Source organism: Dicentrarchus labrax, unplaced genomic scaffold (assembly GCF_905237075.1).
Source record: "Dicentrarchus labrax unplaced genomic scaffold, dlabrax2021, whole genome shotgun sequence".
Classification (NCBI taxonomy): Eukaryota; Metazoa; Chordata; class Actinopteri; family Moronidae; genus Dicentrarchus; species Dicentrarchus labrax.
In genome coordinates, this window is record NW_026136710.1 from 17,180,737 (window position 1) to 17,196,977 (window position 16,241).

Here is a 16,241-nt window from a genome sequence, read left to right on the forward strand (position 1 = left end):
TTTCAAAAAGAAAACTTTTATGATGAATGTACAAATGTAATAAATGTAGCTGCTATACTGATGTTTAAGATCACTGACAAAACTCTTTCAAACTACTGTATGACTGTACTGGAGCTCTCTTTTTGTCAATAGAAGAAGAAAAAAAATGTCAAGTTACACAGGCAATAGTTTTTCCTCTTACCCGGTTTGTGACTTCCCGCATGCCAGTGTCACATTCGACCCCAAGCGCCCATACTGCACGCCTGACACTGCAAACACAGACATCACATAAAATATTAAAGCACACTGTTGTCTGGCTTACAGTATCTGCACCCTGCACAACCTGACATACCGTGTGTCTGCACTGTCTGGATTAATGTGATTTAGGCGACACCATTTACAGTAGAGTCAACAGTATCACAATAACATGACCATACAAGGTCAGGGATCCTGCAGACACTAGGCTGTGGAGACTTTGGCACACAGTATAAAGCTGCTACAGAGTGTTTTATTTTTCTGAAAGTTTATTATCACAATCAAAATAATATTACTCTGTATCAGCGAATCCACTTCCACAATAGACAGAGAAGCTGTTAAGGATTTTAAGAACATAACAAAATACAGACAGACTTTACTCTGAAACTTCATTTAGAAACTTTTTTGATATTATCATTACAAAAACATAGCCCCTCTAATGTGAAAAACTACTACTGCCGCTGGTCTCTAAAAATCAGTTGATTTACTCAAAACTGGGCTGCTTCCTGCTCACTGTCTTGATTTCCCCGTCCATAAGATTGATTCACTGACTACAGAAAATTTGACATTGCCCTGTGCTTCCAGCCTTAACTTCACAAAGACAAAGTGACGAGAACAAGTGGCTGGCAGGTTATGGATTTTGGAACAATAAGTAATCACTGAGACACACAGACTACCGTGTTCAGTCAAGTCAACAAGTAGTTGTAGAAGTCATAATGTCACAGGTTTATTACCCGCAACTGCTCATGTGTATTAATTAAAGTGTCTAAAATCGAAAAAGAAAAGGTTAGGTCTATAGGTATAGCACAACCATTTGTATCAATAACTTAAAAGATGAGATAAAAGCTATTAAACCATGACTTACAATCACACAAAATTGAAAGGTTGTGTAGATCTGAACTGATACTAAGTGCAGTGTATACCTGAGCAAATATTTGTGGTGACTGCAGTAATTTGCTGAGTTGATATTATATCTGCTGCGTGTGAGTGTTATGTATGTGCATGTTTAGCTTGGCCTCATTATATGAAAGCTGGCATTTACAGATCTGGAGTGGAAAAACATCACTTTGAATGCCAGTCTGCCACGCACAGACCTTCATTAATTCTCAACCTCAATCACTCAGGCATGCACACTCCCTGCTGGCATCTCCTCCTTGGTACCAAACAATTTGTCCCAGGTCTGTATTTTGTTTTTCATTTTCATACAAATATCCTTTACGCTCTTTTCTTACGAGTTTGACTGGTATTAAAGTGCTATCATGATGGATAACAACCATTTGCTTGATCTTGGAAATGTGACTTTGTTGTTTACAACAGGCCCGAGGGGTCCAGGCAGGTCGAGGAGGGGAAGCATTTTGAGGATGTTATTACTTAATCTGCTGTATTGGTATATTTATATTAGTTTTCCCAGCTGCAATAACCTCATATGCCCTTCAGGGGCCAAGTAAATTAATCCTAAATGAAACCTTACACATACTAAAGGCTTTACTGAGGGCCTTTTCAATACTTGGTTTTCACTGACACCTAAAGCTCGCTTTTCTGGCCTTTCTGCTGTTGTTTTAGTGGCTGTGCAAAATGAAACAGCTGGGGAAACGAGCAGCAAAGTGCTCCACAGTGATTTTGTGGTTGCATTTATGTTTTTGAGCGGTGGAGACAAAAGCGCACAGAAAGGAGGACAATGAAACCTACTGAGACTTTTTTAAAAAATAAATAATCAAATGGAAGCCTGTTCATTCTGTTGTGGTGTGTATAGGAAACAATGTATCATGCAACACAAGACATGGTTAATACATTCAAGCTACCAAGACAGCAGTTATTCATGAGCCACTGTAAACAAAGCTGTGCAACAGTAGAAAGACAAAAGATATGTGTAGATATCACAACTTATTTAGTTTTCATGACCAATATTTGTGATTGCCATTTATGTTGAGTATGTTGTGTTTTCTATAAATTAAACTAAAGGTGTGTATTTGTGTCTACATAGTGTTAAAAAAGATATGATTGTGCCAAGCATACCATGATACCATGCCACAAATTTATCTTAAGCAGATACAATGCAGGGTCTTTCTTTTCTAAACAGTCAGTCAGTGAAAAGTCCACTTCTAGTCTTAACTTACATATAATATCAGTAATAATGTCGGCTGGTCGATTGTTTGGTCGATATGGTCACGTCCGACCAAAATGTAATTGGTCGTAAAAAATTGCTGGTCTGAAAATAATATTATAGTTCTGTTTTAATAATGGAATGGCTTAATAGACTATTTAATGGATGTCAATTTGTGTTTGAGTTTTACTATGGACTGCTACGGTGTAACAAGGGCTAATAACGGGCTAGTAACAAAGGTTCAAGCTGAATGATGGATCAATAATGTTACCGACTGTTCATGACCCGGCTTATAGAAATAGCTACGTGTGAAAAAGAAATGGCCAAACTGCAGGAATTCACAAAAACTATGTCCATATAACCAGGTAGCTAAAGTAGGTCAAAGCTCTAAAAAATGGAATTTCCTTTAAATTTAATTCATCATTAATTCATATATTATTAAAATATTCCCTAACTTCGTTTGTTAGTATTTCTCCTTTTGTGCCAATCTTTCCTTCTATCTCAATCTTTTTATTCAGTGTCTCTCGCAGTTTTAACCTGATTCCCCCCCCTTTAACCACTAAACACACACACACACACACACACACACACACACACACACACACACACACACACACACACACACACACACACACACACACACACACACACACACACCCCTCGCTCTGTTTCTGTGTGTGTGTGTGTGTGTGTGTGTGTGTGTGTGTGTTACCTGGGGCCTTGGTGCAGTGCAAAGATTTGGCTGGTCTGAATGTGTGTATTCATGTTTTATTGGCAGTGAAGTACATTATTCCCCAAACCCGCAGCGTTCCACTCATATCTGATTCTGCCTTTTGGCAAGAGCGCCAAGACACGTGCACGTGCATACACACACACACGCACACGCACACACACGCACGCACACACAAAACCACACACATATGAACACACATATGAACACACAAACATGCATTTAAGAACACTTATCCACACACACATTAATGCACACAGGAAGGCAGCAAGTTTCTCCTGACATTGAAATCAGATGGCAGAGTGGACACAGAAATTGCAAGCTGGATGAAACTCAGTACTTTCCAAACAATGAAAAAAGGACTCTGGAGCTGCAGTAGGGTAAAATTAATGGAAGGGGAAAACTTTGACAGTTTCACCTGAAAGGCTAAGGTTGAGTGCTCCTATTGTTGGAGTGATTAATTTGGCCGATTTTATAAAGAGCTACAGTAATAAAGAGAGGTAGAAAGAGAGCGAAATAAAGGGAAGAACGGTTTTTCAAGGGAAGAAACAAGAGTCAATTTCTTAATGTCAGACAGATCCCTGCAGTGCTGTGTAAGGCAAAAAAAAATATGCTTAAACAATAGAATTCTTGTTTGTGGAGCGCTAATCCAAAAAAACATGAATTCCAATTCAACTATAAAAAAAAACTGAAGTTGCACATTCAAAAGTGGACAGACAGAGAACAATAAAAATTAACAATGATGTGTTTCAACAAGAAAATAAGTTCTCTGATCATAATTTGGCTTAAACCAGTTTTTAATCTAAATTTTGGACGTTTCCTCCCTCTTTTCTTCTGCAGTAGTAGTATCCCATAAATACTTTAAGCCAAGAGCGCCCAAAATAGTTCACTGTGATCCTTAACAGAATGTATGTTTCTATGTGTGCGTTTTAAACATGTACTCTCTTCTGCATGGTGTGCATGCATACGTGTGCCAGTGTTACCTTCATCGGTCCGAATCTGAGCACGACTGGGACGCAGCGACCAAGATAAAAACCAGATGACTGTCAAACACACAGGACTGGACAAAGGGCCTGGCATCTAGAAAAGACAGAGAGAGAGAGAGAGAGAAAGAGAGAGAGAGAGTTGGAGGGGGGATAAAAGAAAAATGATTAAGAGTTATTTTTAAGCCTAAAGGATCTGGCAGTAAGTATTGAACAACACCAGCATCATCATCATTTTGAGTCCATTTTGTACAAGTAAATTGCCATGAAAAGAAAAATGTTTGGGAAAACAACCTGAATTTTTCTGTTTTTGGTAATTTCCTTCACTATAACAACGGCACACCAATGTAAAAATTGCTTTGTAACAACATGTTGCAGGCAATCTTTTTTGTTTTAGTACTGCAAATTCTGTTGCATTCAGTCCACAAATGCAAAAACAATGGTCAAGACAACTGGTAGCCTCTATCTCTCACTGGTGGGATTGTTAGTGTGAGTCTTTCAAAATTAAAAACACATTTCCCATAAAAAATAGAGGGAAAATATGTTGGAAATGTTTTTTTGTTTCCATTGGCTTTACTTTCCCAGAAAAACTGGGAGAAGTAAAAGTTTTAGTTCCACTTGTGCTGCAGAACAGATCCATCTTCCAGTTTCGTACCGTAAATCAACTGAACACATTTCCTATATAATCTAACCAAGATGTGCACATTGTAAAGAGTAGAGGCCAGTCGAGTAGATACAGTTTAAAAGTGTTTTTTTTTTTTTTTTACAATTACGCTATAATGGTGGTGGTGCTATGTTGAACAGGACGTGTGTGGAACATGACACAGACAAAATAAAGCTAAACTTGATGTGTCTGAAGCCATGTGAGCAGCTCTGTGAGGCTGTATTTAGGCACAGTGGTGCTTTGAGCTAAATGGTGATCAGCATGCTAACATGCTCACTTTGACAATGCTAACATGCATTCCTTTAAAGTCCCCCTCCACACACAAATACTACTTCAATGTGCATAATGATGTATGTGCATAGTCTGACACTAGAAGGATGTTTTCACATTCATCTCCTGAAAGTGGAAAGTTTCTCTGTGCTGAATGAAAATCAGATTTTAAGGGGCGGGGCCTACAAGCATGATTTGTGACATCACAAATAGTTTGGAAGTCAATTCTGATCCAATTTGCAAATTGCAAAACTGTGATGTGGAAATTTGAAGCCACCAGTGCACATTCACTGAGAATGGTTTACAGTAAAGTAGGAGACATGTTACTAAGGGAAAACTTTAGAAAATGAACTAAATTTACATAGTCATAGATTCTGGAATATTTTAATTAGGTAGAAGGAGCAGAAACCCTTTTAAGGATTTTAATGTGGAAATTATACTTTTTTGTGGGAAAAAAACCCAAAACATATCAGATACTCCTTATTGTTCCAAGCAGATTATATGCATCAATGTCTTAATTCATGTCTGGATGGGATCTTTAAGAATTTCTCTATGTAGACAGAGAAACACTGGCATTTTGACCGTTATATGTACAGACAAGGAGCTGTCATGAAACCATTAAATTACTAAATACACTATTTCTGACTACTTAGAGCAGGAAATGAATTAACAGAAAACTGTTTGGCAGAGTAAAATCTAAACTACAGCATATACAAATAAAGAAATGATCTATACTTTCCCTCTTTCTGTCATGAACAGTGTGATGGACTGTTATGGGAGTGTAATGTGATGCTGCTGATATTTTTATCCTCAAGGGACATTTACAACAGACAGCTGGATTACAGCATTTGTGTGTGCTCAGGGTCACACACACACACACACACACACACACGCACACGCACACACACACGCACACACACACACACACACACAGACACTTTGTTTCCGTATCCCATCAGCTATTAATGTACCCTCAAGCTAACCCAATTAAAGCACAAAACATAACAATGACAACTGATTTCCTGACACTGTAAGCTCCTCAGTGTGTCTACATTTGAGTGTGTGTGTTTGTGTACGAGAGAGACTAAAAAAGGGTCTCTGACTGTGATAAAAAGTGAAACACTGTATGTGTTTGTGAGCTGCTAAGCCCAAAGTCACACACCTGTTGCCAAACACACTTATCTTATCTCTGGTGCCACTTCTCTTTATAGAGCTGCATGTGAGATATCCTCATGAGAAACCTTTCAACACTTTTAACTGCAGCTCCATAGAGGCAGAGGGTAATTAAAGGCCCATAAAAATGGCTTTGTTACATCCACAGTCTGATGGATTTCCTGTTCAAATAGGATGTTGTTGAATCTGGGGTCATAACAGTCACTGATCGATAGAAAATACAGACTAGCTCGATCAAATGCTGGTGAAACACAAGCAATGCGAAAGACAAATGAATTGAAGCGGCTTGTACACCAAAACTCTAGAGTGAGCAATTTATTTTTGTGCTTCATCAGGCTTCCTTGTTATTTAGGATTAGTTATATATAGGAGATTGAAATTATATGATCACAAGCTCCACATACATTATTGTGTAGTGAGGATTTCAAACAACCAAATAGTTAAAGAACCTAATTTTTTTTTTAGAATTTGTATAAAAATATCTACAGTCTCCAAACACAGATTAAATACATGTGTAATAGAGATAAGATTAGATCAACTAGGGAGTGTGTTATAATATATATAAATGAAAAAGAAGACACAGAGAGACAAAGTGGCGGACCATTTTAAACTGTAGTTTTATTGTAGGTTTTAAATGGGACTTTGAAGCTCTTATGTGTGATCACATAAATTTTCAGAAGATGGCAGAATGGGATACCAAAAGTGGATTAGGTTTATTATACACAGAGGAAAGACTGGACAGGAAAGACAGAAAAGACTGGAAAATGAGAATTCTACAATGTAAAATATGCAAGAAATAAATGTAAGAAATAAGCGGAAAAAAAAAGAAGAGAAGTGATGCATAGCTAATGCTCCAACTTGTATTAAAGCATTGTGTGTGTTTGTCATATCACCTGTTGACTAAATTCAAAGTGTGTTGATTAAGCTGAAATCAAGCTTGAAAAGATGAAACTGAAAAGCAGTTTTTAAGCTAACAGCTATCACACAGCTTTTCAAAGAAAATAGTGCATGAGGCACTATTTTCTTGAAAGTGCTTTGAAATGTGTTCTCTGAGATGGTTCGTCATCCTCCTTCACCTTTTCAAATGTTTAATACCAAGTTTCTACAGAGACAGTACAAGGTTGACTAATATTCTGATGAAGTCGACACAAAGCAGACAGAGCTCACTGCTTTTATTTCGTAGAAACATTATTTTTTTTCAAGGTCAAACAGAGCCTCGCTTCACAAAGAGCAAAATGGGGGATGAGTTAGGACGCAGAGAATCACAGTGCGGCTTACATAATAGTTTCTTTTATATATTTACTGACTGTGGTTTGGAGTCTTACAGAGAGGAGAGTAGGCAAAGTGAGTGTTGGATGAATGAATCTCTCTCAACTTCAGTAGAGGTTTATATTGTCTTTGATGTTGCCCACTATGACACACTGAACTGGGAAAGCCCACACAAGGCCAAAATGATGCTTTCAGATTCAATTACAAATCGATGTAAAAGCATTTTGAGACAGTATGTCTTATTTGAGTATTTGTGCTGTTTCAGACAAGGAGTGCAGGAGGAGAGGAGGCGGACTCTGTCTACATCGATGATGTTCGGTGCTCAAACACAGTCAGAGAGGATGGATATCATCACTAATTTGTTGCTGCTGTTGCTGAAATGCAAATTTAAAAAATGCAGTGCAGAATTATTTCCTGGGTGTATTCATGTATGTATATGTTTATGTAAAAAAAACTGTATATATATTGTTTTCTTTTTATTGATTTTCTGTTATTCTAGAAATAACATTAGGGGACTGCAAACTTTTTTTTTTTACACAACCTTGCGTTGAATAATGATAAAAACATTTCCTTGATTCCTAATCAACAGATGCTTTGACTTATAGGTTTACTTTCTTGAAGCTACACATGCTGATTCTTTACACATTTAAAATTACATTTGAATTCATTATACCAAATGTGCATGTGTGTAACCATCCACAGCAAGGGGCTTGAGGGATTAGAATTTCCTTTTCCAAGACTTTCCTTTTTTTTTTTGCATACATGCAAACATTTAGGGCTTGCCTTCTAATGTTGCTTTACACCTGTAGTTTGGTTCCCCTAGTTCAGACCAAAAAACTACAGATTTGCCTTTACCTTTAGTTCTAGTCCATGTTGGTTCACTCTGATGTCTTACAAGTGATGCCAGATTTGTACACAAAATGAACATGTACAGACAGGAAACTCGTTTTCTGACTTTTTTGGAGACTTGTCATCCTACATCACCAGCGCAACAACAGTTAATGGTAAAGACCGACAGCAAGTCATGTAGCACTTTACTGCTTTATATATTGTGCGGTGGTCACAGAGAGCTTGCAAAGTATCATTAGTTAAGACTACAACTGGACCTTGTATGTCACAACTCAGAGAAAGACAGCTATACAAAGGATGGAAACAAGGTGTCTTCTACCACAATATATTGGGTAAATAAACACTAAGGTTGCTTCTTCAGTTTTACTCACTGCAAAAATACATGAATGGAAAACCCTTTTAACCGGTTTTACTTCCTGGACACTAGGGAAAATACCTGCACCAAAACCATACACTGTTCTGTGTTTTTTAACAACTACATTACAGATTGCTTCCTTCCTTGCTGTGTGTGATATTGGGTGAGACAAATACACTGAACTTTAAATATATAGCTAAAAGCCACATTAAAATTTCCACTTTGGCTGTGAGATGGAACCTGTAACCTGGTTATTGGGATCGTTGTCATGCTGCCAAAAAGATAATCTGTTTGTTTAAACCATAAAATAAATATAATCATCAGGAGAGCAAGGTGTAATGTTTGGCTCATGTGTCTAAACAATGGCGACAGTGTGTTTAGACACTGATTAACAGTGCTTCGGGTACATTTTAGATTCTGATTAACAGTGTTGTTGTGAATGGAATAAATGGGATGATGCCTTTTGGCTTCAGCAAACGGGGCACTATCAAACAAAAGGAAAGTGAGCAGTGTACAATGGTGTTAACACCTGCATGTTTTGTTTTCTATGTAAGCGCACACACAGGCCGGGGTATGGTGTCAGCATTAACCAGCATCAATACGCATCAATACGCGTCAACTCCACAGAAGAGCTGCAATTTTTTATTATTTTTTTAAATCACATTCACTTAATGTATTGGCAAATCCTGGCTGTGGTACCCTCACTACTTTTTCTGTCAGTGTGTGTATTACAGCAAATTGACACTACGTGCAGCAGTGTATCGAGCACAGCATCTGTTCTGTTTGGAGTTAGGTGAGATTATCATAAGTTAAAATGTTTTTTTAAGGAGTGGTAGTATATATAAGTATTTAAACCACTTTCTTTAGATTATTTTCAAACTGCTTTCATCCACTCACTACCTTGGTTTATTCAGTTATGTTTTCTATTAATTCTCACACTAGTTCAGGTCATGGTTAAAAAGTTTGACCCCGCTAAATGAAACACACCATTAACAACTTAACCACTGTGGGAAAAGTATCATGGCCCATTTATTTTCACACCGTTTGTCAAATCTAAATCACCTTGGCCAGGCTTCCAAAACATATTTTAGCATTTGTAATGCAAAATGCACATGTGGCACAACACTAAATAGAAATCGATCAATGGATAGTGGATTTCATCACCTCCTTTTCCAGTCAAGAGCTGCATGTGCATCTGCCAAAAAACAGATGAAGAAAACTGTGCAGTTGAGACAAAGACCCACAGTGACTCACAAAATCTTCTTCTTGAAAACTTTATAGGGCAGCAGAGATAACCTGTATTTCCACTGTGTCTTATGATGTAGCAGGGCAGTGTTAAATTCACCACTACGACACTGCAACTTCACACAGCGCACTCAGCAAATTCAAAATCGGACTGACTCCTGTCTACCTCACTTGCTTACATTCCTCTTTCTCACTCCATCCCTCCCTCTATGCTTTCTTAAGCCTCTTTACATTCAGTACATTCTGTACCTGCAACCCAGCTGGTAGACTGGTCAACTCTTTATTTACATGGGCACAGGACTTTGAACAATACCCCTATGCCCCAGTGAAAGTGCCAAGTGAGATTACAAACGCAAAACACACGATACATTGTATTTATCTTGTGCACATCACTAAAGGAGTATCTTTTGAGCATCGAATACTCACCCCGTCAGCTTGAAAAGTGTCTTGAAAAAAGTTTGTAGCTTGCTGTTATAATGGGCTCCAAAGCAATCAATGAAGAGCCAAGGCAAGAAAAAACAACAACAAAGTGTCCACAGAAACTTTTCAAACTGCATGTGAAGCATAATCCATGTCTCCAAATCCACCTCTCCAATAATGCCTTGAATTCCTCTAGCTTTGGAGCTAGAGGAGGCAATTGAGTAATATCAAAGCAGAATATTTAGCAGCTCTGCTGTGGAGAAATGATGTGTTTGGGACACATGGATCAACAGCGGACAAGTGGATTGTGCTCTGGGAGCGGTCTGAAAGGTTTCACATGTTTTCGTGAACTACAGAAAACTAGCTGTCGAGAGTGTTTTAGGCCACCTTTTAAGCCTACTGTTGGAGAGTGTTGATACCCAGAACATAGATTTTGGTTGGAGTATTCCTTTAAAAGATCCCTTCAGACATGTTTAAGACATAAACACAAATGGTGTGCTTAGAACAATAATATTCGCCTGATCTTTTTTTCTCCTACTTCACTGTAAAGTCCATTCTCAGTGGATGTGCACTGGTGGGTTCAAGTTTCTACATTACACTTGTATAGACTGCATGCTGGACCAGGATTGACTAAAATCTGATTTTCAATGAGCACAGAGAAACTTTCCACTTAAAGTAGATGAATGTGAAAACATCCTTCTAGTGTCAAACTCTTCACATGCATATACATTTTAATGCACAGTGAAGCTTAAACATCACACTGTAGGAACAAGAAGAAACACATATTTTTGAGTGGAGGGGGACTTTAATAGAAACACATGTTAACATACCTCAGTGTGTCCACCTAAAATGGCAGTGTAACAGCTACAGTATGGTATCTTAATGTATCACTGCTGGGACTTTACTGTGAATGTGAAGTGGCTCTTGTATCTGTGAAAATAAATAAGTTAGAGGTTATTTTTTTGCCTCCTCTATAAATTCCTCTAGTGAATAAGCAGTAAATATTTGTTGATGGGCTTAAATGGGGTAAGGGAATATTGATTTAGATGCTTGTCTGCAAAGCCTAGCCTGATGGTAAATCCCATGGACACTTTTTTTGCTATCCACCACTTTCAGTCTTACTTTTTTAGACCTTGAGACACACTTTTTTTTCCCCCACTGTGCACTGCAGTCCGTCCTTGACTACTGTTTCCATCCCTCTAATGCCAGAACGTTCAAGGTTCAGTAAACATATTTATGTCATACTTTATAATGGCTTACCCTCTTCCCTTTCCTGCTTTCCCCAGAGTAACTAGAGATCAGAAAATGCAGGCTGCATCTCCCTGTACCTCCCTGTACCTTTCCTTCACTCCCATGTAATTTTTCCATTCTATCAATTCCCATTTGCTCTCTCTTATCTCTACCTCCCCCTCACCATCTTCAGAGGTCTATTTTCTCCCTCCCTAACTGTGTTTTCCTGCATAGGCGCTCTTTATTTTCCACCTCTAATGCCAGACCGTACAAGGTCCAGTAAACATATTTACACAAAGGTTTCTCATTCTCCTTCCCTTGAGAACAATGCTGTTCCCTGAGAGCAAAGTGCTAATCTGTTCTCTCGCCTCTAGGCAATATGTTCCTGCTCATGTGTCAGTTGACTGCATGAGTGTTTTTTCTTTTTTTTTTAATAGCTTTACCGTGACTATGTTTGAATGCTGGTGCAGCAGGTTGCAGGAGTGCTACTCCTTTGGTTTGATCTATCGACACAACTGAGGAGAGAAAAGGAGGAGGAGAGAAAAACAAGAACAAAAGAGAGCTTTCTTTTAACTCCTGAAGCGTAAGTCTTATCTAATTCCTGAGAATGCACATGGGACAACTAACTCATGACAGCTCAGTGAAACCAGTGAAGGCGCAGGTGAGCTCACTCCTCAGCATCATCAATGATACACCGAAACTCCCTCTGGAAGCCACACAGCTACTGGAACCTCTTCAAGCCTGATATTACCACAAACCACTTTCCTCAGCAGCTGGAGGAGGCCTTTCTGAAGTGAAATGTGAAAACCCCGCTGCCATCCAGTGTAAACACATCCACAGTGGGCTATGAGACCTAAGGTACCTTGGTACCTGCAGGGTGGTTAGGAGTTAAATTCTTATCTTCACTTAGCCTACTAGCTACTGAAAAAGAATGCACAATGCAAAATAGTCGCCATGTTAGGCATTATAACTTCCAATAGTAGACTAACATGTCAAGGGGCGCAATGAGCTTCTCAGTTTTAAACTCTCTTTCTTTCCATAAGTTGTGTGTGAGTGTATGTGTATGTAATCGCAAGCCTATTCTGTGACTCACCCCCATCCAGTTACCTTTCTATTGTAACTCTTCCAGCAAGAACCAGAATAGACAGGGGAATGCAGCCATGGATACTGTCGCAAGGATGCACCCATAATGCAAGTATTCCCACATGCAAAGAGATACAAAACAACAGCCAAATAGTACACAATTTGTTCTTGAAAAAAAAACTGCGCTTATTTTTGTAGACTTAGCAAATGCGCACCAGAGCCACAACCAGAGTGATTAAAATAATTGCAGAAGCAGAAATTCCTGGGTGAAACACATTCTTTCCAAGCCAACAGTAATAACAAGGTCAAGGGTGAAAGCCAACAAATCCTGACAAAAGTCAAACAATAGCTGTGCCTAGAAGCAATGGGAACAGATAAATCAGAAACAGGAGTGCTGAGGAAAGACAGAAGGAGAATGGATTTATTTTGTCAAGTAAAAATCCGGAGTTGACGATATAAAGGACTTCATAGTTAAATGAGGTGTGTGCACGCTGACAATGAGTAATCCAATCTGAAACGGCCCTCTCTCTTAGCCAGTCCTTTCTGTGGCAGCACAATCCCACATGGTGACTCACTCACACTCTGGCATGCCACTGCACATTCAGTCAGCTTTACAAGAGAAGAGGCAAGACAGTGGGAGGGAAGAAAGAGAGAAAAGGGAACAAAACAGGGGAGGAGAGAGGGAGGAAGAGCAGAAGAGCTTAAATACAAAAGGAACAGATGGGCGGGAATGTAAAGGCTAAATTCAGAAAAAACAGGCTAATAGAAATATGCGCAAACATCTCCGAAGTCAGATTAAAGCCTATTCAGTCAGACTGGTCTCTTTAATGTTTTCTGTACACACACATACACACTTTTTCACACACACTGTTTTGCTGTCCGGTGACATGACAAATTATTGCAGGATGTCCTGTTCATGAGGACAGGTCATTAGAATTTATGTCATAAATTAAAGATTAACAAAGACTGATGTTTAATTTAGCCTACTGCCTGCACAGTTTGGTCATCAGTGTGTATGCATGTGTATGTGTGCATTTGTGCGTCTCGATGTTGGTACCTGTGCTCTAGACTAAGTATGGGTGTGTGTGTGTGTGTGTGTGTGTGTGTGTGTGTGTGTGTGTGTGTGTGTGTGTGTGTGTGTGTGTGTGCGTGCGTGCGTGCGTGCGTGCATGCGTGCGTGCGTGCGCACTAAACCTACAACATAAGGAGGTCAAGCCAAGATGGTGGGGACAGACTACAATGGCTCTGGTGTTTACTCAGGTCACTATGGCAACCACTGCACACCCCTGTCTGTCTGACCTTTCCAGGCGATAACACCACTGCTGACAGACATGTGTGTGTTTGTGTTGTATTTCCATATGTGAAGCTCCTCAGTAGAAGCTGAGCTCTCAGTATTTGTGGGCATACGTGTCTTTCTCCATGTGTGTATGTTAGTGTGACGCAGAGCCGCATGCAGGGTTTAAATGTGAGCACATCAGTGGAACAAGTGAAGACGGGAGACAAGCTGTCTAGAAAACTGCTTTTGTGCACTATAGAAACTATATATTATATATGGGCCTTAGGTTACTTGTTTTAGTTATTATTATAAAAAGAACCACCTTTTCGTATCCAAGCCCTTTCTAATTTTACCATTTATGTGTATATACTTTCCTCAAAATCTCAACATTAGCAACTGTTGTGATCATATTGGGATCTTCAACTGTCTTTTGCTCTTTCGAAAGATACTTTGAGTGTGAAGATTCAACCGATTCCATCCCAAATAAGACAGCCCCCATATGGCTAAACCAATATTCAGGAATATAGTGATGTTTAGTCTTACTCACCAAAACCAGATGAAAATGCTAAATAAAATCAGGAGAGGAAAAAATATCATTCAAAAAAATTGTAATTTGTAAAATGAGATTTTAGCAATAGCATACAGGCTTTTTCAGTTTTCTCCGTTTTTACTTTTTAATACTTTAAGCATTCTGTGTAAATAAATCATAAAGTCTGAAAAAGCTAAAAACCACAAGCCTTAATTATATAGTATAAATGAAAATAGCTCACAGCATTTTCTGTCTTTGTTACCCCGATGACAGTGAATATCCATTTTACTGTTGCCAATTACATTATGCTTTTTTAGCTGCCTTTTTAATTCTGTTTGCCCTTTGTCCCTCTCCCCCCCTTGCCTCATTGATATATTTTACTTTGGCTCATACAAGCCTGAGTGCCTGCTCTTGACTGCATGCTTATCATCTCATCAGAAAGGTGTCACATGAGAAATGGAGCAAAGATGGGACGCCACACGCAAGAAAAAAAAGAAAAGAGATCACACAATATCTGACTTTCTCTGTTATATAATGCATTTTTTTTCCATTTATCTGGGAGAGTTCACTGTCAAAAAGGTGTCCAAATTTGCTTAATAATACACAAGGTTTTTTTTTTTTATTTCTCAGAAAATTTATTCTGGTAACGTAAAATATTTACTTTTTTGGAGGTAAAAGCATCTTCTTCTTCATTGTATTTTCCTTTCCCCACTTAACTACATAAGCCCCAGAGGAAAAAATAAACATGAAAAAAGGCTGACGTATCCATGTTGGATAATCTGATGAACTGTCCGGTTGAGGGGAAACAATTTTCAGCCTAATGGTTGGTCAGACTACAGTATCCACTACAGTCTTTGGCACTAAGAGGATCAACTGGAGCATTTGGTTGGACCAGGCACATGCAGTGTAGGGCAACGTAAAATTTACCATTCGGGAGGTCCTAATTTGAGAGGGAGCCTAGCAACAGCTAATGAGAGTTTAAATCAAAGAGGAAGAAAATCACAGAAGACAGAGATAACAGAGACACAGAGAGAAAGATAAATGTTATTAGTATCCAGTACAATGCTGAGACAGAGAAAGGTTCAGTCAGGCTTTGAAATCAAAACCATCTAAAGTCTTGGGTGCACATGAGATAAAGAAACAGCTGAAGTGGAAAAATGAGAGGTCATGCTCCTGAGGAGGATAAGAAAAGACGATAAGCATAGGAAATCTGTTACCAAGGAAGTCCAAAGCAGTCCTGGAAATATCTGGCCAGAGATATAGACACAGGTCAGAAAGAAAGAAAGAAAGGAAGAAGAGATGTAGAACATGTTAAACACACTTGCAGGGCTTTGATTTTTTGGCCTACAGGTGCCACATTTAAGGCTTCAAATAATGTAGTTTTAACTTCATTTTTATTCAGCTTTCTATTGATTCTTGTAATTTAACAATAATAATAATAATAAGAAGAAGAAGAATAATACATTCTGTATATTTTACAAATAGAAAAGATCTAAAATATTGAGAAGGGCTATTGCAGGAATAATGCTGATTAGACGCATAATGGAGGATACTGGCCACCCCCACAAGCAATGCGAGGATAAATACATAAAGCTGGACTTCTGCAATGGCTCCAAGCATGCCACATGGAAGATAAACAACCCTATAGAAATACCTTAAGCCATAACACTGACACTGAAAACAGAGAAACAAACCCTACAGAATCTAAACCTTGCCAGTACTATCGAGCGGTCGGGCTGCTGGTCGAGCTGCCAGGCTCATGTCCAACTTTTGCTAAAGCCTAAACACACAAGGAGTAATGGGTGCCATGTGTGTACAGAGATAGCAC

The 16,241-nt window shown here is 38.7% G+C and overlaps 1 protein-coding gene across 1 annotated transcript in view; it reads right to left on the reverse strand.

The window, feature by feature from the left end:
- Positions 1–16,241, reverse strand: part of il11ra (interleukin 11 receptor, alpha) — a 47,852-nt gene that overhangs the window by 12,913 nt on the left and 18,698 nt on the right. Inside the window, exons 2-3 of the mRNA XM_051413075.1 lie at positions 4,052–4,148; positions 182–248 (exon numbers count right to left, since the gene is read on the reverse strand). Of these exons, the coding sequence (XP_051269035.1) occupies positions 182–248; positions 4,052–4,148 (164 nt within the window). The remainder of the gene's footprint in view (positions 1–181; positions 249–4,051; positions 4,149–16,241) is intronic.